The 22,607-nt window shown below is 43.3% G+C and overlaps 1 protein-coding gene across 14 annotated transcripts in view; it reads left to right on the top strand.

The window, feature by feature from the left end:
- XRRA1 (X-ray radiation resistance associated 1) overlaps window positions 1-22,607 on the top strand; it is a 93,187-nt gene that overhangs the window by 45,264 nt on the left and 25,316 nt on the right. For 13 of the 14 annotated variants that reach the window (XM_089330919.1, XM_070075380.2, XM_008263961.5 and 10 more), the window contains 2 exons: window positions 3,236-3,364; window positions 3,989-4,206. In XM_089330919.1, the coding sequence (XP_089187045.1) occupies window positions 3,246-3,364; window positions 3,989-4,206 (337 nt within the window). In that variant the 5' untranslated portion in view covers window positions 3,236-3,245. Of the gene's footprint in view, window positions 1-3,235; window positions 3,365-3,988; window positions 4,207-22,607 lie in introns of those variants that run through there. The other variant, XM_051851028.3, reaches the window with a different exon arrangement.

Here is a 22,607-nt window from a genome sequence, read left to right as displayed (position 1 = left end):
TCCACTGAAAACAAGAATGATGAATTAAATACATAAAGAAAAGCGGTCCATTCAAAAGTACGGAGAAGCAGGTGTTTGGCACAGCAGTTACGATGCCACTTGGGGTGCTGCATCCCCTTTCAGAGCACCTAGGTTTGAGGTCCTGGGTCTGCTCCTGACTCCAGCTTCTTGCTAATGCACACTCTGAGATGCAGCAAGTGATGGCTCAGGTCCTTGGGTCCCTGCCACATCGGAGGCCTGGATATTGGTGGCATTCTCAGAGGAGATGAAAAGCAATGTGATCCATCAAGAATTTAAAATTCCATCTTGGTCTCCCATGTGAGTGGCAGTGACCCAACCACTTGAGTCACCACCTGCTGCCTCCCAGAGTGTGTACCTGCAGGAAGACGGAATTGGGAGCAGAGCCAGGACCCAGACACAGGCACTCTGATGTAGAATGCGGGCATCTCACAGCATGTCCTTTTGCCAGACAAAATGCCCATCTTAAGTCAATATTCCTAGCCTCATCCAAAGTCTTACACTGTGAAGTAAAAAAAAAAAAAAAAATCCTCTTTTACTAAATAGATAGAAGATTTGGTCCCAGAGATGCTCCCTAGCAACCAAAAGTCACACAGCCAGCAAAGCAGCAGCAACAGAAGCCAGAGCTCAGAGCTCCTGATCCCTGTTCCTGTGCTGCTTGTAAAATGGCACACGAACTCCCACTGCTAAATCCAACCCCGTGGTGTACCGTTAAGCGTCTAAATTAATGAAGTTAAATCTGTCAGAGTGTAAGTGGTTTTAATTCCTCTTGCCAAGTGAGGAGATAACGCTTTGAACAGCTGGAAGCCTTGGATTCTGCCACCAGGGTGGGTCCCGTAGGAGAGCCCGATGCTTTGCTCTGAAACTCTGAAGCCTGGCTTCTGTTCTCTCCCATCTGATGTCTGCCTCCCACTTTAAGACATCTGTTTTAGAGATCGAAATGAAACTTGCCCAGCTTGTGATTAGGGTGGAGCTTTTTTCTAAAAAAATAAAAAAAGGATGGATTTATTTATTTATTTATTTAAAAGCAGAATTAGAGAGGGCGGGAGGAGAGAGAGACAGAGACAGAGAAATCGACCTTCACTCTCCAAATGGCTGCAATAGCTGGAGCTGCACCTGTCCAAATCTAGGTCTCTGACGTAGGTGCAGGAACCCAAGTACTTGGGGTATCCTCTGCTGCTTTCCCAGATGCATTGGCAGGGATCTGGATCAGAAGTGGATCAGCTGGGACTTCAACCAGTATCCACATGGGATGCTGCCACAATGCTGGGAGACTTGGATTATGTTCTTGGTTTCTGGCTTCAGCCTGCCCCATCCCCCATGGTTGCAGGCATTTGGGGAGTGAACCAATGGATGCAAGATCATTCTGCCATCGTGTGTGTGTGTGTGAAAGAGAGAGAGAGAAATTGGATGCAAGATCATTCTGCCATCGTGTGTGTGTGTGTGTGTGTGTGTGTGTGTGTGAAAAAGAGAGAGAGAAATTCAGTGTGTGAAAGTTGATGTTTCCAGGAAGGGGGAAAAAGTCACCTGTAACCTTGAGATTCCATGAACTCACCACTTCCTTCTCCGTTGAGTGTCTGGGCTTTGACATTGAAGCCTTTTCTTGCACACTGCTGCCACGACTTGCTCTTAAGCCTTATCTATTCTGTCTGTTTAGTCTTAACCATCTTGGTTATAATCTACAGAAGTCTGTCCATGTTACAGTAAGCAAGTAGGGCTGGGGAGGGGCAGATTTATTATGAGCACAATGAGGAATCTCAGAGCCGTGCCTCAGGGACATGCTGAATGTAGGTCCTGAGCACTGAGGAGCAGCCTGGAAGCTGTGTCTCTCAGCTTTCTCATCTGCTCCTCTCTGTGGCTCGCCACGCCTTTCTTCACAGGTGGGCTCTGTGTGTGTCTCCAGGTCCCACGGCGGGAGATGTGGCTGCCCAGAGCTTCTCATTATGTGACGCATCCAGCCCCAAGGAGATGCTTTTTTTTTCTCCTCCTGTTTCGTGGTAGTTGGGAGCACAGCAAGTTCTTTCTCCACTCTTGCTGTTGGACTCACGTGTTTTCTCCCTCAAGCTTGCCCCACTGTGTGTGGTGTGTGCACCTGTGCCACAAGGATTGTAAGCTCCTTGAGGGGAGGGATGTGCCATTTTTCTCCCTGTATTCTTAGTACCTAGTGTGTTACATTTGTGAGTGCGATGAACCAAGTGGATCATCATGTACCCTCTCTAAGTTTACCTGTGATTACTCCTGACCTCAGGTCTGCAGTTCCAGTCAAGCCCTGAACTCACTGCCTACCTTTGTTAAGTTCGCTCTAGCTTAGACAGAGGCTGCCGTCTCCCCACCCAGTAGTCCTCACGGAGCTGGAAGATGAGACGCAGAGGTGCGAGCAGAGGTGGAAAAGACTTGACTCCAAAGTCAAGCAGACTGAGCTTCTGATTTGAGCCTTGCCACTTTCCCATGATGAGACTTCAGGCAAGTTGCCGGGAGCTTGAGTCACCTGCTTTTTACATTTAAATAGAATCACCTAGGCCTCATCCACCTGGAGACAGAATTGAGGTCACATTAAGGGTAGCAGCTGAAACCCTTCCCACCCATCCATATTATTCAGGCCAGTTAACTCTCGCTCTCAGATATTTCTGGGTGTGCTCAGTTTGAGCTTAAGAAGAAACTTCTCAGCTTCTCACTGGCGTGTGCATTTTATGAAGGCACTTGAGAGGAGACCCCCCTCCCCCCCGCAGCCAGACAGTTACTCAGCCCAGCCCACCACACTGCATTCAGTGGCAAAGCTGTGGCCTGCATTGTCAGCTGGCCTCCAGTGCTCAGGGTCACATAGCATACCTGGGAGTCTTCCCTGAGCTCAAACCATGCAGTACCCCCCAGGCACAGCCTTGCCCCACTCACTGTTTGCCAGGAACATTCCTAGTGCCCTCCCCCTGCCCTGCTCTGCTCTGCCGTGCCCTGCCTTGCCCTGCCTTGCCCTGCCTCTGGGATGTGCATGACCTTTGTCCCTATACGTGACTGTGTGTGCAAGTGGGGTTTGGGGCAGGAGTCTGTGGGGGAAGGACTGCACTTACTGTCTACCCCACAGGGACCTCTGATGGGCACTTGAGAAGTTCGCCAGCTGGTGGGAACTTCTCCCGACTGATTACCTGCCTTCCATTTCTTCACAGAGATGGTGGAACTTGTCTCTTGCTTTGCTCATTACCCCAAATTTTTGCACTTACAGGGAAGCATCCATGACATCGCTGACAAGAAAGAGGTACCTGCTGAGGTTCCCAGCGCTGGAGACCCTGATGCTGGATGACAACAAACTCTCCACCCCCAGTTGCTTCGCCAGCCTGGCTGGGCTCAGGAGGTAATGCCACATACATCTCTCTGCTGGCCCTCCCTGAGTGCCGCAGTGGAAGCCAAAGGGCCTGGGGTTTAACTCCCAGCTCTGCCGCTTGGATACCACTGTGTAGCCAGGGCTAAGTCATCTCCCCACTCTGAGCTTCAGCTGACCAAAGAAGTGGGGCATCAGGAAGGACATTTCTGATCGTGTGACTGGTGAGAACTGGCAAACGGGGAGCTGTCACCCCAGACGGTACCCCTGGCCTGAGGGCGGGGACAGGGAAAAACAAATCTGAAAGGGAAGTTTGACTGCTGACTTCTAATTCGGTTGAAGGGAAAAAGGGAAGAAAAAATGCTGGCAAATGATTAAGCTTGAGATCCCTAAAATTGACTCTGGATTCAGCCACTGTTTACTGAGTGTACTACCACGTGCCATTTACATATGATCTCATTTAATCTTCACAAAAACCTTTGAAGATTGCTAAATGTTATCTCCATTTTTGAGCCAGGGATATTGGGGCACACAGGGCCAGTCACTGGCACAAGCCCACACAAGCCTGATTCTGTGTTCCTTCCCTAAAGTTGCTTGGTAAATATCCCTGAAGTATCATTACTGCTGTGATTCTGTATTCGCTTTCCTTAATTGAAGACTGAAGAAGTTAAGCCTGGACCAAAACAGGATTTTCCGGATCCCGTACCTACAGCAGGTTCAGCTCCGCCAAGGGTCAGGGGACTGGGCTGGAGGCAGGGCAAGTCCCCGGAAAGAGCTCCCATCTGTGCCACAGCCCAAGCCGTGGATGTCTGACACCTCAGAGGAGCAGCCGGACTACACTGTACTGCCCATGAGGAAGGACATCGACCGCACAGGTGAGCCACGCCCCGTGTCCCAGACGCCAGCCCCCGTGAGCCTGTGTTCTGCCAGTCTGGCTCCCTGGGAGCCGCTGCACTGTAGCAGTCTCTTCAGCAGCAAGAACTGTTGCGGCCGGCACCACAGCTCACCAGGCTAATCCTCCACCTGCGGCACCAGCACCCCAGGTTCTAGTCCTGGTTGGGGTGCCAGTTCTGTCCCAGTTGCTCCTCTTCCAGGCCAGCTCTCTGCTGTGGCCCGGGAAGGCAGTGGAGGATGGCCCAAGTCCTTGGGCCCTGCACCCCATGGGAGACCAGGAGGAAGCACCTGGCTCCTGGCTTTGGATCAGCACAGCGTGCCGGCCATAGCAGCCATTGTGGGGTGAACCAATGGAAGGAAGACCTTTCTCTCTGTCTCTCTCTCTCTCTCACTGTCTAACTCTGCCTGCTATATATATATATATATATATATATATATATATATATATATAAAAAGAACTGTTGCAATGGTTTCCTGTCTGATTCTATCAGTTCAGATGATTTTAAAATCCAATTAAAAGTGGGTAATTTTTCTTTAATCTCAAATATCGAGAAATGCAGAAGCACGTCTTTCGGAGAGGTTCGCTTGTGTGGTGTGGTGTATGGAGGTCCTTGAGGCTCAGGTCCTGGCTTCCTCTCTCTGCCAGCCTTCGCCTGCTTGCTCTCCTGTAGGTGGTTCCCATGGGGTCTCAGGCCCACGTGACAGCAGTCAGAGGCAAAATGGAAGAAATGTCTCCTTTATTAGAAACTAGCTCTCTTTAGCACACGAGTCTATTTCTGGATTATGTATTCTGGTCCACTGATCTAGCTTTCTGTTACTGTGCCACATGCTTTCTTTCCCATTTATTTTAAATTGAGGAAAATCACTCAATAAAGTACAGAAAACTTGTATAGAACTAGAATTTTTTTGAGATGAGTACTCCCCTTTTTTTGCATTAACATGTAGTTTTATTAAACCTTGTTCCATTTTCTCTTAATTAAATGTGTGTAATATCCATAAACATTTAAAGCATTTGCAAATTTTTTTAAAAAAATTTAGTTTTAATAAATTCAATATAGTTCATAGATAGAATTCTAAGAATATATTTATATTCCTTTCCTTCCTACTCCTCTCCCTTCCTCTCCCTTCTTTCTTTTTTTCTTAGATTTTGAGATAGCATATTTTAAAAATACATTACAGGAAAAAAAGCTTAATGCTTCACCAAATAAGAAACTTAACAAGCAGAAAGACTAGTGAGAATTTAGGCAACAGATATAAACAATAATTGAATGGAAAAATGATCATTTTACCCATATACAGTAAATTTTAAAGTAATCACAGATCATTAAAAGTGTAGTGATATAACACTCTTAACCATTGGTCTGACAAAGGAATAAAACAAAGATTGACAAAGCATTTGAAGCAATATTGGCATATCCAGGCATTTCTTTATTTCTTCCTTTGTTTTTGATTTTTTAAAAGAATTTAGCTCCCACATATAAGGGAGACAACATGCAGTATTTAACTTTGTGTCCAGCCTATCTCACTCAACATGATGTCCTCCAGTTGCATCCATTTTGATGCAAATAATAGAATTTCATTCTATATTTCTATAGCTAAATATTCCATTGTGTATGTATACCACATTTTCTTTTTTAAAAATATTTTATCCATTTATTTGAAAGGCAGAGTTACAGAGAAGCAGAGGCAGAGAGAGAGAGGTCATCCATCACTGGTTCACTTACCAAATGGCCATAATGGCCGTAGCTAGGCTGATCCAAAACCAGGAGCCTGGAACTTCCTCCAGATCTCTCATGTGGGAGGGGCCCAAGGACTTGTGCCATCTTCTACTGCTTTCCCAGGCCATAGCAGAGAGCTGGATCAGAAGTGGAGCAGCTGAGACTAGAACCGGCGCCCATATGGGATGCTGGCACTGCAGGCAGGGGCTTTTACATGCTACAGCACAGCACTGACTTCAATATATACCACATTTTCTTTCTCCATTCATCTGATAATGGACACAGTGGTTGATTCCAAATTTTGGCTGTTAAAAACAATGCTAGTGTAAACATGGTGGTGCAGGTCTATCTTTAATAAAACATTCAACATGTTCATGTCTTTCGTGAATTTACCCAGAAGTAGAATTGCTGGATCATACGGCAAGTCTATATCTAGTTTTTTAAAAGTTTTTTTTTTTTTAAGATGTACTTATTTATTTGAAAGGCAGAGTTGCAGAGGCAGAGGCTGAGAGAGAGAGAGTGTCTTTGATCCGCTGGTTCACTCCCCAATGGCCGCAATAGCTGGAGCTGGGCATATCCAGAGCTAGGAGCCTGTAGCTTGTTCCAGGTCTCCCATGCTAGTGCAGGGACCCAAGTCCTTGGGCCATCCTCCACTGCCTTCCTCGGCCATAGCAGAGAGCTGGATTGGAAGTGGGGCAGCCAGGACTCGAACCGGCACCCATATGATGCCTGGCACTACAGGCATCAGCTTTACCCACTGTGTCACAGCGCCAGCCCCTATTTCTAGTTTTTTTATTCTTTTTTTGAAAGTTTTTATTTAATAAATATAAATTTCATAGGTATAGCTTTTTGGAATATAGCGGTTCTTCCCCCCATACCTGCCCTCCCATCCCCAGTCCCTTCCCACCTCTTACTCCCTCTCGCATCTCATTCTTCATTAAGATTCATTTTTAATTATCTTTATACACAGAAGATCAACTCTATACTATTTCTAGTTTTTAAGAAATCTCTGTGGGGCTGGTGCAGTGGCTCAGCAGGTTAAGCTCGACCTATAACACCAGCATCCCATTTGGGCACCCGTTCGAGTCCTGGCTGCTCCATTTTCAATCCAGCTTTCTGTTATGTGCCTGGAAAAGCAGTGGAAGATGGCTTCAGTTTTACAATCTTATGTACTAAATTTAGGTCACTGATCCATCTTTTTATTATTATTATTATTTGACAGGTAGAGTTATAGACAGTGAGAGAGAGACAGAGAGAAAGGTCTTCCTTTTTCCGTTGGTTCACCCCCAAAATGGCCACCACGGCCAGAACTGCACTGATCTGAAGCCAGGAGCCAGGTGCTTCCCTCTGGTCTCCCATGTAGGTTCAGGGGCCCAAGCACTTGGGCCATTCTCCACTGCCCTCCAAGACCACAGCAGAGAGCTGAACTGGAAGAGGAGCAGCCAGGACTAGAACTCGGCACCCATATGGGATGCCGGCGCCACAGGCAGAGGATTAACCAAGTGAGCCATGGCGCCAGCCCCACACTGATCCATCTTGAGTTGATTTTTGTATACAATGAGAAGTATAGATTTAATTTCATTCTACATATAGATACATCATTTTACCAGTACCATTTGTTGAAGAGATTATCCTTATTCTACTGTATGGCATGAGCACTTTTATAAAAAATCATTTGTATGGATGTGGATTGATTTCTGGGCTCTCTATTCTATTCCACTGATCTATGTGTCAGTTTTTTTGCCAGTACCATGCTGTTTTAAGTACTATAGCTTTTTTTAAAAGTCATGTGAATGGGGCCTTTTTTAAAAAAAATTTATTTATTTGAGAGGTAGAGTTACAGATAGAGAGATCTTTCGTCCACTGGTTCACTCCCCAGATGGCTGCAATAGCTGGAGCTGAGCCAATCCAAAGCCAGGATCCAGGAGCTTCTTCTAGGTGTCCCACAGGGGTGCAGGGGCCCGAGCACTTGGGCCATCTTCCACTACTTTCCCAGGCCATAGCAGAAAGCTGGATCAGAAGAGGTGCAGCCTGGACATGTCCATATGGGATGCCAGCACTGCAGGCAGAGGCTTAGCCTACTATGCCACAGTTTCAGCCCCAGTAATATAGCTTTGTAGTATGCTTTGAAGTCAGGTGTTACGTTGCTTTTAACATGATTTTTCTTGCTCAGGATCACTTTGGCGACCTTTTTGGGTCCTTTGTGATTCCATATGAATTTTAGGACTATTTTTTCTAAATCTGTAAATAATGTCATTGGTATTTTGACAGGGGTTGCACTGAATCTGTAGATTGCTTTAGGTAGTATAGACATTTTAATGATATTGATTCTTCCAATTCATGAGCAAGGAATATCTTCATTTTTTTGTGTGTCTTTGATGATTTCTTTCATTGGTATTGTTAATTTTCATTATAGAAATCCTTCACTTCTTTGGCTAGATTCATTCCTAAATATTTGATTTTTTTTTGTTGGCTATTATGAATAGGAATTATTTCTTAATTTCTCTTTGAGCCAGTTCATCATTAGTGTATATAAAAATCTTATTTATGTTTATTTCATAACCTGCAATTTCACTGAATTGGCCTATCAATTCTAACAGCTTTTTGGTGGAGTGTTTGGGATTTTCCATGTACAACATCACATCATCTGCAAACATGGATAGTTTGACTTCCTCTTATGCAAATTTGATGCCCTTTATATTTCTTTCTCCTCCCTAATTTTCCTTGCTAAAACATCTAGTACTGTATTGAGTAAGGGTGATGAAAGTGGACATCCTTGTCTTGTTCCAGATCTGAGGAGAAATGCTTTCAGCTTTTCTCCATTCAGTATGATATTGGCTGTTGGTTTGTCTTATATGAGATATGTTCCTTCTGTACCTAATTTGTGAAGGGTTTTTGTCATGAAAGAGTATCAAATCTTACCAAATGCTTTCTCTGCATCTATTGGATGACCATATGGTTTTTGTTCTTCATTTTGTTGATGTGATTTATGACGTTAATTGACTTATAAATGTTTAACTGCCCTTGCATTTCTGGGATAAATCCCACTTGATCATGATTTATGATCTTTTTGATATGATTTTGGTTTTTGTTTGCTAATATTTTGTTGAGAATCTTTGCATTTATGTTCGTTAAGGATATGGGTCTGTAGTTTTCTTTTCAAGTTGTGTCTTTCGTTTTGGTATCAAAGTAACCTCACAAAAAAGTTTGACAGAGTTCCATCCTGTTTAATATTTTGGAATAGTTTGAAAAGTGTTGGAGTTCTTCTTCGAATGCTTTATAGGGTTTAGTAGTAAAGCCATTAGTCCTCAGACTTTCCTTTGATGAAAGACTTTTCATTACTGCTTCAATCTCATTGCTTGTTATGAGTCTGTTTAGATGGTCTGTATCTTTTTGATTTGATCTTTATAGGTTGTATATATCTTTGAGGCTTTCCAGTTTATTAGTGTATAGTTTTTTGAAGTAGTTTCTTATCATTGATTGTATTTCAGTGGTGTCAGTTGTAATGTCTCCCTTTTTTTTTTTTTTTTTTTTGACAGGCAGAGTGGACAGTGAGAGAGAGAGAGACAGAGAGAAAGGTCTTCCTTTTGCCGTTGGTTCACCCTCCAATGGCCGCCGCGGCCGGCGGGCTGCGGCCGGCGCACCGCGATGATCCGATGGCAGGAGCCAGGAGCCAGGTGCTTTTCCTGGTCTCCCATGGGGTGCAGGGCCCAAGCACCTGGGCCATCCTCCACTGCACTCCCTGGCCACAGCAGAGGGCTGGCCTGGAAGAGGGGCAACCGGGACAGAATCCGGCGCCCCGACCGGGACTAGAACCCGGTGTGCCGGCGCCGCTAGGCGGAGGATTAGCCTAGTGAGCCGCGGCGCCGGCCTAATGTCTCCTTTTTCATCTCTTATTTATTTGAATTTTCTTTCTTTTTTTCTGTGTTAGTCTGTATAGAGGTTTATCTATTTTGTTCTCAAAAAACCAGCTTTTTCACTTTGTTGATCTTTTGTATATTTTTTTAGTTTCAATTTCATTTATTTATACTCTGATCCTTATTTTTTCCCTCCTCCTGCTGATTTTGGGTTTGGTTTTTCTAAGTCATCAAGATGTATCATTAGATCTTTTTTTTTTTTTTTTTTGACAGGCAGAGTGGACAGTGAGAGAGAGAGACAGAGAGAAAGGTCTTCCTTTGCCGTTGATTCACCCTCCAATGGCCGCTGTGGCCGGTGCGCTGTGGCCGGTGCACCGCGCTGATCCGATGGCAGGAGCCAGGAGCCAGGAGCCAGGTGCTTTTCCTGGTCTCCCATGGGGTGCAGGGCCCAAGCACTTGGGCCATCCTCCACTGCACTCCCTGGCCACAGCAGAGGGCTGGCCTGGAAGAGGGGCAACCGGGACAGAATCCGGCGCCCCGACCGGGACTAGAACCCGGTGTGCCGGCGCCGCTAGGCGGAGGATTAGCCTAGTGAGCCGTGGCGCCGGCCATTAGATCTTTAATTTGAGACACTTCTCATTTTTAAATGTAAGTTCTTATTGCCATAAACCTCCATTTTAATACTGCTTTTGCTATATTCCACAGGTTTTGATATGTTGCCTTTTCATTTTAATTTATGTCAAGAAAGTTTTTCATTTACTTTTTAATTTTTCCAGTGACCTACTGATAATTCAGTAACATATTGGTTAATTTCAAAGTATTTATGAGTGTTCTGTTTTTATAAATTTCTAGTTTTATTCTGTTATGGTCTAAGAAGATACATGATATGATTTCAATCTTTTTAAGTTTACTGAGAATTGATTTGTGGCCTAATATATAGTCTATCCTAGAAAATGTTTGATGTGATGATAAGAATGTGTGTTCTGTAGCTATTGGGTGAAATATCCCACAAATGTCTGTTAGGTACATTTGCTCCATAGTATGTTTCAACTCTTACACTTTATTGCTTTTATGTTTGGATGATCTGTCAATTGATAAGAGTGGGGTGTTGAAATTACCTACTATTATTGTGTTGAGTATCTCTTTAGGTCAAATAGTATTTGCTGTATGTATCCTGGTGGTCTTGTGTTGGGTGCATATATATTTATGATACTTCTTGCTGAATCAAACCTTTTACCAACATATAATGTCCATCTTTATTTCTTTTTACAGTTTTTATTCAAAGTCTGTTTTATCTGATACCAGGATAGCTACTTTTGTTTGTTTTGGGTTTCCCTTTTCCTCATATATCCTTTTACAGTTTTCACATTCCATCTTTGTGTATCTTTGTAAAGTGAGTTTCTTGTAGATAGCATGTGGGGGGGGGTGTCTTGGTGTTTAATCTGTTCAGCCAACTTAAGTCTTGTGCCTGGAGAATTTACTCCATTTACATTCAAGGACAATATTGGTACATAAGAATTAAAACCTGTTATTTTGTTGACAGGATACTGATGATGTCTGCTCTGTTAGTGAATTTGGTGGTGTCATGTGTTTTCGTGATGTTTACTTCTTTTTTATTATTTTTCCTCTCTTTTTAAAAAGATTTATTTATTTGAAAGTTTTTTTCCTGAGAAAACTCTTATTTAAGGAATATAAACTTCATACATTTCATAATTACAACCTTACCTACCATACCTACCCTCCCACCCACACTCCCACCCCTCTTCCTCCTCCTTCTCCTATTCCCATTCTTATTTTTCACTAAGATCTATTTTCAATTAACTTTATACACCGAAAACTAACTCTATGATAAGAGTTTAATAAATAGTATAAAAAAAGTTCCTCAGCAGTCAAGATAGAGGCTGTTCAAAGTCATTGCTCCCAAAGTGTCAATTTCAATTCTATAGATTACCTTTTAGGTGCTCTAGTAGTTATCACAGGTCAGGGAGAACATATGGTATTTGTCCTTTTGAGACTGGCTTACTGCAATAAGTATGATGTTTTCCAGTTTCATCCATTTTTTAAAGATTTATTTGATTTAGCCGGCGCCGCGGCTCACTAGGCTAATCCTTCGCCTAGCGGCGCCGGCACACCGGGTTCTAGTCCCGGTCGGGGCGCCGGATTCTGTCCCGGTTGCCCCTCTTCCAGGCCAGCTCTCTGCTGTGGCCCGGGAGTGCAGTGGAGGATGGCCCAGGTGCTTGGGCCCTGCACCCCATGGGAGACCAGGAAAAGCACCTGGCTCCTGGCTCCTGCCATCGGATCATCGCGGTGCGCCGGCCGCAGCGCGCCGGCCGCGGCGGCCATTGGAGGGTGAACCAATGGCAAAGGAAGACCTTTCTCTCTGTCTCTCTCTCTCTCACTATCCACTCTGCCTGTCAAAAAAAAAAAAAAAAAGATTTATTTGATTTATTTGAAAGACAGAGTTACAGAGATAAGTAGAGACAGAAAAGAGGTCTTCCATCCGCTAGTTCACTCCTCAGATGGCCACAACAGCTGGAGCTGTGCCGATCTGAAGCCAGGAGCTTTCTCCAGGTCTCCCACATGGGTGCAGGGGCCCAAAGACTTGGGCCATCTTCTATTGCTTTCCCAGGTCATAACAGAGAGCTGGATGGGAAGAGGAGCAGCCAGGACTAAAACCAGCGCCCATATGGGATGCCGGCACTTCAGGCCAGGGCTTTAACCTGCTATACCACAGTGCTGGCCCCCCTCTCATAATTTCTTATCCAGTCTTCAGTTGAGGGGCATTTGGGTGAATTCCATACCTTAGTTATTGTGAACTGAGCTGCAATAAACATGGGGGTACAGATAACTCTTTGACATGCTGATTTCATTTCCCTTGAGTAAATTACCAGGAGTGGAATGGCTGGATCATATGAAATATAGATCTATATTCAGATTTCTGAGGTATCTCCGTACTGTCATCAATAGTGGCTGTACTAGTTTACATTCCCACTAACAGTGGATTAGGGTACCTTTTTCCCCACATCCTCACCAGCATTTGTTCTTTCTTGATTTCTGTATGAAAGCCATTCAAACTGGGATGAGGTGAAACCTCATTGTGGTTTTGATTTACATTTCCCTGATGCCTAGTGATCCTGAGCATTTTTTGATGTATCTGTTGGCCATTTGGATTTCCTCTTTTGAAAAATACCTGTTTAAGTCCTCTGCCCATTTCTTAACTGGGTTGTTTGTTTTGTTGTAGTTGAGTTTCTTGATCTCTATATATTCTGGTTATTAATCCTTTATCAGTTGCATAGTTTGCAAATAATGTCTCTCATTATGTCAGTTGCCTCTTCACTTTCCTGTTTCTTTTGCCATGAGGAAGCTTTTCTTTTTTTAAAAAAAGATTTTGTTTATTTATTGAGAGGTGGAGTTACAGACAGTGAGAGGGAGAGAGAGAGAGAGAAAGGTCTTCCTTCCGTCGGTTCACCCCCCAAATGGCCGCAACGGTTGGAGCTGCGCTGATCCAAAGGCAGGAGCCAAGAGCTTCTTCTGGGTCTCTCACGCAGGTGCAGGGGCCCAAGGACCTGGGCCATCTTCTACTGGTTTCCCAGGCCCTAGCAGAGACCTGGATCAGAAGTGGAGCATCCAGGTCTCAAACTGGCACCCATATGGGATGCTGGTGCTTCAGGCCAGGGTGTTAACCCACTGTGCCAGACCGCTGGCCCCAAAATTCATTTTTAATTATCTTTATATACAGAAGATCAATTTTATAAGTAAAGATTTCAACAGTTTGCACACATACATGGACACAGAAAGTATAAATTACTGTTTGAAGACAGGTTTTACCATTAATTCTCTAGTACAACTCATTAAGGACAGAGGTCCTACATGTGGAGCAAGTGCACAGTGACTCCTGTTGTTGATTTAACAATTGACACTCTTATTTATTTTAAGGGAAAGTGTTTATTGGGGGAAAACCCAGCAGACCAGAGGGAAGGGGCAAAGAAGCAAAGAGAGAGGAGGAGAGTGTAAGAGAGAAAGAGAGAGAGGAGAGGAGCTAGCAAGAAGAGAGAGAGAGCAGAGCAAAGAGAGACGAGAAGGGGAGAGGAGAGGAGAGGAGAGAGGAGCCAAGAGTGAGGAGAGAACAGAGAGAGAGGAGAAGAGAGACATGTGTTCAGGAGCAGGTCCTTTTAAAACTTTGCCGGAGAGCAGGCAGGGAAGCAGGAGCAGCGAATCCCATTAGGATGAAGGTGGAGCTTGACACCGGTGGTTGGGCCATGTGGCCACCTGACTTCCAGCAATGGTGGCGGGGGCTAGAGCCTAGGATGGAATTGACACTCTTATTTATGACGTCGGTGATCACCTGATGCTCTTGTCATGAGTTGCCAAGGCTATGGAAGCCTTTTGGGTCCATAAACTCTGACATTATTTAGATAGCACCATAATCAAAGTGGAAGTTCTCTCCATTCAGAGAAAGGTACTTCCCTCTTTGATGGTCCCTTCTTTCCACTGGGATCTCACTCACAGAGATCCTTCATGTAGAATATTTTTTGCCACAGTGTCTTGGCTTTCCATGCCTGAAATGCTCTCATGGGCTTTTTAGCAGATCCTAATGCCTTAAGAGCTGATTCTGAGGCCAGAGTGCTGTTTAGGGAAGCGTATGTCAGATTCTATGAGTCATCTGTATGGCCTGCTTCTCATCTTGGATCATTCTCTCCTTTGTAATTATATTTATTGTTATTGGCAGACACTTAGTCTTATTAAAGTGATCCCTTTGACACTTATTCCTATCTTTATGATCAGTTATGCACTTAAAATGATCACTTTAACTAGTACAATGGTATTAGTACCTACCAACTTAATGGGATTTGGAGTCCCATGGCAAATTTTTAGCTTTACCCGTAGGTGTAAGTATGTGGGAACATGTGCTGAACTGTACACCTCCTCCCTCTCTTATTCCCACTCTTATTTTTTAAAAGGATCAATTTTCAATTGGATTTAAACACCTAAGAATAATTCTGTGTTAAGTAAAGAGTTCAACCAATGATATTAAGTAGAAAAAGGCAATATTAAAAAGAATAAAATAGTAAGCTGTTCCTCGACAGTCAGGTTAAGGGCTGATCAAGTCATTGCTACTCATAGTGTCAGTTTAACTTCTACAGGTTTCCTTTTAAGTGCTTAGTTGTCACAGATCAGGGAGAACATATGATATTTGTCCCTTTGGGACTGGCTTATTTCACTCAGTATGATGTCTTCCAGATTAATCCATTTTGTTGTAGATTACCAGATTTCAATTTTTTTTACCACTGTGTAGTATTCCATAGAGTACATATCCCATAAGTTCTTCCTGCAGTCTTCCATTGACAGGCATTTAGGTTGATTCCATGTCTTAGCTATTGTGAATTGAGCTACAATAAACATGGAAGTGCAGATAGCTCTTTTATTTGCCAATTTAATTTCCCTTGGGTGAATTCTGAGGAGTGGGATGGCTGGGTCGTACAGTAGGGCTATATGCAAATTTCTGAGGTTTCTCCAAACTGTCTTCCATAGTGGCTTTACCAGTTTGCATTCCCACCAACAGTGAATTAGTCTATCTTTTTCCCCACATCCTCACCATCATTTGTTGTTTGTTGATTTCTGTATGAAAGCCATTCTAACCAGGGTGAGGCGAAACTTCATTGTGTTTTTTTTATTTTTTTATTTTTTTATTTTTTGACAGGCAGAGTGGATAGTGAGAGAGAGAGAGACAGAGAGAAAGGTCTTCCTTTGCCATTGGTTCACCCTCCAATGGCCGCCGCGGACGGCATGCTGCGGCCGGCGCACCGCAGCCGATGGCAGGAGCCAGGTACTTATCCTGGTCTCCCATGGGGTGCAGGGCCCAAGCACTTGGGCCATCCTCCACTGCACTCCCGGGCCACAGCAGAGGGCTGGCCTGGAAGAGGGGCAACCGGGACAGAATCCGGCGCCCCGACCAGGACTAGAACCCGGTGTGCCGGCGCCGCAAGGTGGAGGATTAGCCTAGTGAGCCGCAGCGCTGGCACCTCATTGTGGTTTTGATTTGCATTTTCCTGACAGCCAGTGATCCTGAACATTTTTTGATGTATCTGTTGGCCAATTGGATTTACTCTTGAAAAATGTCTATTGAGGTCCTTGGTCCATCTCTTAAATGGGTTGTTTGTTTTGTTGTTGTGGAGTTTCTTTATCTCTTTGTAGATTCTGGTTGTTAATCCTTCATCATTTGCATAGTTTGCAATAATGTCTCCCATTCTGTCGGTTGCCTCTTCACTTTCCTGTTTCTGTAGATGTTTGGATTGATTTTTGGTGTTTCTATTCTGTTCCATTGGTCTATCCATCTGTTTCTGTATCAGTACCATGCTGTTTTGATAACAACTGCCCTGTAGTATGTCTTGAAATCTGGTATTGTGATGCCTCTGGCTCTGTTTTTGTTGTATAAGATTGCTTTAGCTATTTGAGGTCTCCTGTGTCTCCTTATGAATTTCAGCATCATTTTATCCAGACCTGAGAAAAATGTCTTTGATATTTTGATTGGTATTACATTGAATCTGTAAATTGCTTTTGGAAGAATGGATATTTTGATAATATTGATTCTTCCAATCCATGAACATGGAAAATTTTTCCATTTTTGTATCTTCTTCTATTTCTTTCTTTAATGTTTTGTAATTCTCATCATAGAGATCTTTGACATCCTTGGTTAAGTTTATTCCAAGGTATTTGATTTTTTTTTGTAGCTACTGTGAATAGGATTGATCTTAGAAATTCTTTCTCTGCCATGGCATTGTCTGTGAATACAAAGGCTGTTGATTTTTGTGTATTGATTTTATATCCTGCTACTTTACCAAACACTTCTATGAGTTCCAATAGTCTCTTAGTGGAGTTCTTTTGATCCCCTATATAAAGAAGCATATCATCTGCAAATAGGGATAGTTTGACTTCTTCTTTCCCAATTTGTAGCCCTTTGATTTCTTTTTCTTTCCTAACAGCTCTGCCAAAAACTTCCAGTACTATATTGAGAAGCAGTAGTGAGAGTGGACATTCCTATCTTGTACTGGATCTCAGCGGGAATGCTTCCAACTTTTCACCATTCAATATGATGCTGGCCATGGGTCTGTAATGAATTGCCTTGATTGTTTTGAGGAATGTTCTTCTATACCCAATTTGCTTGGAGTTTTCATCAAGAAGGGTGTTGTATTTTATCAAATGCTTTCTCTGCATCATAGGGGTTTTCTTCTGCAGTTTGTTAATGTGGTGTATCACATTGATTGATTTGTGAATGTTGAACCATCCCTGCATACCAGGAATAAATCCCACTTAGTCTGGGTGGATGATCTTTCTGATGTGTTGTTGGATTCTATTGGCCAGAATTTTATTGAGGATTTTTGCATCTATGTTTATCAGGGAAATTGGTCTGTAGTTCTCTTTCTCTGCTGCATCTTTCTCAGGTTTAGGAATTAAGGTGATGCTGGCTTTCTAGAAAGAATTTGGGAGGATTTCCTCTCTTTCAATTGTTTTGAATAGATTAAGAAGAATTAGAGTTAGTTCTTTTTTAAATATCTGGTAGAATTCAGCAGCGAAGGGGCTGGTGCCATGGCTCACTTGGTTAATCCTCTGCCTGCAGCGCCGGCATCCCATATGGGCACCGGGTTCTAGTCCCAGCTGTTCCTCTTCCAGTCCAGCTCTCTGCTGTGGCCCAGGAAGGCAGTGGAGGATGACCCAAGTGCTTGTGCTCCTGCACCTGCATGGGAGACCAGGAGGAAGCACCTGGTTCCTGGCTTCAGGTTGGTGTAGTTCCAGCTGTAGCAGCCATTTCAGGGTAAACCAACAGAAGGAAGACCCTTCTCTGTCTCTCTCTCTCTCTGTCTATATCTCTACCTGTCAGATAAAAAAAAATTTAGCAGTGAATCCATCTGGTCCTGGGCTTTTCTTGTTGGGAGGGTCTTTATTCCTGATTCAGTTTCCATCTTGGTTATGGGTCTGTTTAGGTTTTCTATGTCTTCATGACTCAATTTATGTAGGTTGTATGTGTCCAGGAATCTATTCATTTCGCAGTTGTTGGCAAACAACTCTTTGTAGTAATTTCTGATGATTCTTTTTATTTCTGTGGAGTCTGTTATTATATTTCCTTTTTCACCTCTAATTTTCTTGATTTGGGTCTTCTCTCTCCTTTTTTTGGTTAGTTGGGCCAATGGTGTGTCAATTTTGTTTATTTTTTCAAAAAACCAGCTCTTCGTTTGGCTGATCTTTTGTAATGTTTTCTTGATTCAATTTTGTTGATTTCTTCTCTAATTTTAATTTTCTTTTCTCCTATTAGTTTTGGGTTTGGTTTGCTGTTGTTTTTCTAGATCTTTGAGATGCATTGATAGCTCATTTATTTGGTGCCTTTCCAATTTCTTGATATGGGCACCTATTGCTATAAAATTTCCTCTTAACACTTCTTTTGCTGTAAGCCACAAGTTTTGATATGTTGTGTTGTCATCTTTATTTGTTTCCAGAAAGTTTTTGATTTCTCTTTTGATTCTTTCTATGACCCACTGTTCATTCAGGAGCATGGTGTTCAGTCTCCATGTGTTTACATATTGTCTAGAATTTCCTGAGTTGCTAATTTCCAGCTTCATTCCATTGTGGTCAGAAAATATGCATTGTATGATTTTGATTTTTTTGAATTTGCTGAGACTTGCTTTATGGCCTAGCATATGGTCAATCCTAGAGAAAGTTCCATGCACTGCTGAGAAGAATGAGTATTCTGCAACTGTAGAATGAAAAGTTCTGTAGATATCTGTTAGGTCCACTTGGTTTAAAGTGTCAGTTACATATGCTGTTTCTTTGTTGATTTTCTGTCTGGTAGATCTGTCCATTGCTAAAAGTGTAGTATCGAAGTCCTCCATTACTATTGTGTTGGAATCTAAGTCTCCTTTTAAATCCATTAACATTTCTTTTAAATAGCCAGATGCCCTGTAATTAGGTGCATATCCATTTATAATAGTTACAACTTCCTATTGAATTGATCCCTCAATTATTATGTAGTATCCTTCTTTGTTTTTTTAACATTTTTTGTGTTAAAGTCTATTTTTTCTGATATTAAGATGGCTACACCAGTTCTATTTTAGTTTCTGTTGGCATGGAATATCTTTTTTCCATCCTTTCACTTTCATTCTCTGTGCATCTTTGTTGGTGAGATGTGTTTCTTGTAGGCAGCATATGGATGAGTTTTGTTTTTTAATCCATCCAACTGGTCTGTGTCTTTTAACTGGGGAGTTGAGGCCATTTACATTCAAGGTGACTATTGATAAATAATGACTTTGCTCTGCCATTTTTCTTAAAATATTCCTATTTTTTACTTTGGATTTCTCTTGTACTTTTACTGACAGATTTTTTTCCTTTACCTTCTTTCATAGTGAATACCATGTTTCTGTGTGCAAAACATCCTTAAGCACCTTTTGCAGGGCTGGACGGGTGGTGAAAAATTCTTTCAATTTCTGTTTGTTATGGAAGGTCTTTATTTAACCTCCATTCACAAATGAGAGCTTTACAGGTTATAATATTGTGGGGTGACAGTATTTTTCTCATAAAACTTGGACTATATCCTCCATTCTCTCCTAGCTTGTAGGGTTTCTGATGAGAAGTCTGCTGTGAGTCTAATTGGAGATCATCTGAAAGTAATCTGGCATTACTTTTGTGCACATTTTAGAATCTTTTCTTTATGTTTTATTGTGGTGAGTCTGATTACACTGTGTTGTGACGAGGATCTTTTCTGGTAATGTCTATTGGGAGTTCTGTGTGCTTCTTGTACTTGGATGTCCCTTTCTTTCTCCAAACCTGGGAAGTTTTCTGCTATTAATTCACTAAAAAAGCCTTCTAATCCTTTCTCTCTCTCCATGCCTTGAGGAAGGAACTCCTAGAGCCCATATGTTGTTTTTTTTTTTTTTTAATAGTATCCTGTAGATTCCCAACAGTGTTTTTTAGTTTTCTAATTTCCTCTTCTTGTCTTTGATTTGACTGTATACTTTCCTGTGCTTTGTCTTCGAAGTCCAATATTCTCTCTTCTGCTTCACTGATTCTGTTTTTAAAGCCCTCCACTGCACTTTTATTTGTTCTATTGAATTCTTCATTTCATTTTGATTCCTCTTTAAGACCTTAATTTCAGAGACCAGTTCTGTGACATAGCGGGTAAAGCTGCGCCTGCAATGCCAGCATCCCATACAAGTGCCGCTTTGAGTCTGGCTGCTCCACTTCCAATCTAGCTCTTTGCTATGGTCTGGGAAAGCAGTAGAAGATGGCCCAAGTACTTGGGCCCCTGAATCCTGTTTGGAGACCTGGAAAAAGATCCTGGCTCCTGGCCTCGGATCAGCACAGCTCCAGCCATTGCAGCCAACTAGGGAGTGAACCTGCAGATGGAAGACCTTCTCCCCTTCCCCATGCCCTCCCCCTCCCTTTCTTCTTCCTCTCCCCCTCCTCCCCCTCTTCTTCCTCCCCCTCCTCTCCCTCTTCCCCTTCCCTCTCCTCCCCTTCCCCTTCCTTCTCCCCCTCCTCCCCTTTCTCCTTACCCCTCCCCTTCCCTCTCCCCCTCCTGCTGCTTCATGGCGGCTTTTATCGTTGTACTATGACTATAGATAAATGAAATGTCTGCTTCCAGTGAATCTCTAGAGGCTTGTAGTGGGTGTGGCCAGAGAGCTCTTTTCAGTTCTCCAGGATTAAGAGCGTGCCTAAGGTGACACATCCAGGTTTGGTGTGCTAAATTTTCTTTCTCTTTTATTTTTTTCAATCAGAAGAGAGGTATATTCTGCTCTGCTGAGCTCTCCTCAATGGAGACCAGAGCCTGAGCGCTAGCCCCAGTGAATATAATAGTCGTCTGCTCTGTCCCAAGGACCACAGAAAGGATCTATGCAGTCCTCAGTGTAAGTTCAGATTCCCCAGCAATGTTTCTCACCAGGTAACTAGGAACCCCCAAGCTTGTGGCGTCTCACACTGAGACTGCTCAAAGTCCCAGCCACACCATGTGTTCTCCCATGCACCTTCGGATTTTTTTTCACAGTCCTGGTTCAGAAGCTTCACCTAGTCACAAGCTCCTAGCCCCCTGTTGGTTCTCCCCACCAGAGTCAGGAGTCTCCACTCAGCTGGTTGCCAGGCATAGACACAAACTGGCTCAGCTGTTACGTTTGTTCAAAATGGTGCCCACTCTATCAGCTTGTTACAGGACGCCATTGTAAAGTGATTGGGGAGAGAGAAACATGTCCCTCCTTTTTCTTTATTTTTTCTCCTCTAGTTTGGCTGGTACAGTTTCCCCCACAGGTCTCCAAACCTGGTTCCCTCTAATCTCTTCCTGCTGCTTTTTCACCAATGGCTTGGGCTTCTGCGGTCTGGTCTCACCTCACTTTCCAGCGCTGGTGCGTAGGCTCTCGGTTGTTGGAGTCGCGAGCCATGGGTGCCCATGCCCTCCACGTGGGTCCACCATGTCCCTCTAATTTCAGTAGAGCTTCCTCTGCCGTTTTTCACCTAACTCTTCCCTGAGCCTACACTATCTCCACTTTTTTTATGCTATCTTGTTCTGGGCCAAGTAAGCTCCCTCCCTACACCACCTTCTTGGAACTCCCTCCCGCATTTGCTTTTGATTACTTGTAAGTAATCTTATGATCAAGTTTTTGAATTCCATTTCTGGCATTTCTTCAATCTCTTCATCTTCACAATTTAGTATTGAAGTGTTGTGTTCTTTTGGGGACATAATGTTATCTTCTTTATTCTTGTTTCTTGAATTGGTGCTTTTTATTATTTAGTATTTTTGGAGATACTTACTGGTTTCTTTGTTTTTTCACTGTGACGGGTCTTGTCTTTGGACTATGCCTTTGTGGATTAGTGGAGTATCTACTTTTTCAGTGAATACCTAGAGGTGTATAGTGGGTGTGTTCAGTGCTCCCTGGTGAATGGAGTGTCCAAGGTGACACCAAGTTGGGTGTGGTAAATCTCGTTTAAAAAAAACATCAGAGGGGAGGTTGGTTCTGCTCCATTGCTGTAGACTCGGCTCACCTCCTCTACTCAAAGGAGACCAGTGCCTGGGCACTAGCCCCAGTGGGTATAATATTCGCATGCACTGCCAAAAGATCCGCATAGAGGATCTGTGCAGTGCTCGGTATAAGCACAGATTCCACAGCAATCAGGAAATCAGGGAGCCCTGTTTTGTGGAGCCTCCCACAGTGACTGCCCAAAGTCCCAGCCACACTGTGAGCCCTCCCACATAGGCTCAGTGTTTCCACAGTCCCATCACACAAGCCTCCCACAGTCATAACACCCAGCCCCCTGTAGTTCTCCCCGCCAGACTCAGGCTTCTCTGATCTGCTGGCTCCTGTTCTCTGTCAGCTTGTTACAGGACACCTTTGCAGGATGATCAGGGAGAGAGAAAACATGCCCCCTTCCTTTGTTTTTTTCTCCTATGTTTTGGTGGGTACACTATCCCCCACAGGACCCCAACCAGATTCCCTTTAGGCTCTTCCTGCAGCTTTTTCGCCAGTGGCTGGAGCTGCTGTGGTCTGGTCTCACCTCACTCTCCAAAGCTGGTATGGAGGCTCTCAGCACCAAAATGCCTACCCCTATAATGTTTTTAATTTTCATAATGATAATATGCTATTAAACTCAGTCTGTTAATTTTTTTTCACTCAGTGCTGTTCTTAAATCTTTCCTTGCTGCTGTGTGTCCATCTAGTTCTTTGATGTTAATCAATGTAGTATTCTGCATTATATGCTTTAGCCAAATTTTACTCAACCATTCTCTTGCTAATGGACACCTAGGTTGCCTTCAAGTCTCATACCACTAACA

Source organism: Oryctolagus cuniculus, chromosome 1, assembly GCF_051225735.1.
Source record: "Oryctolagus cuniculus isolate XC-2025 breed Fujian yellow rabbit chromosome 1, ASM5122573v1, whole genome shotgun sequence".
Taxonomy (NCBI): Eukaryota; Metazoa; Chordata; class Mammalia; order Lagomorpha; family Leporidae; genus Oryctolagus; species Oryctolagus cuniculus.
This window is presented reverse-complemented; position numbering and strand designations above follow the sequence as displayed.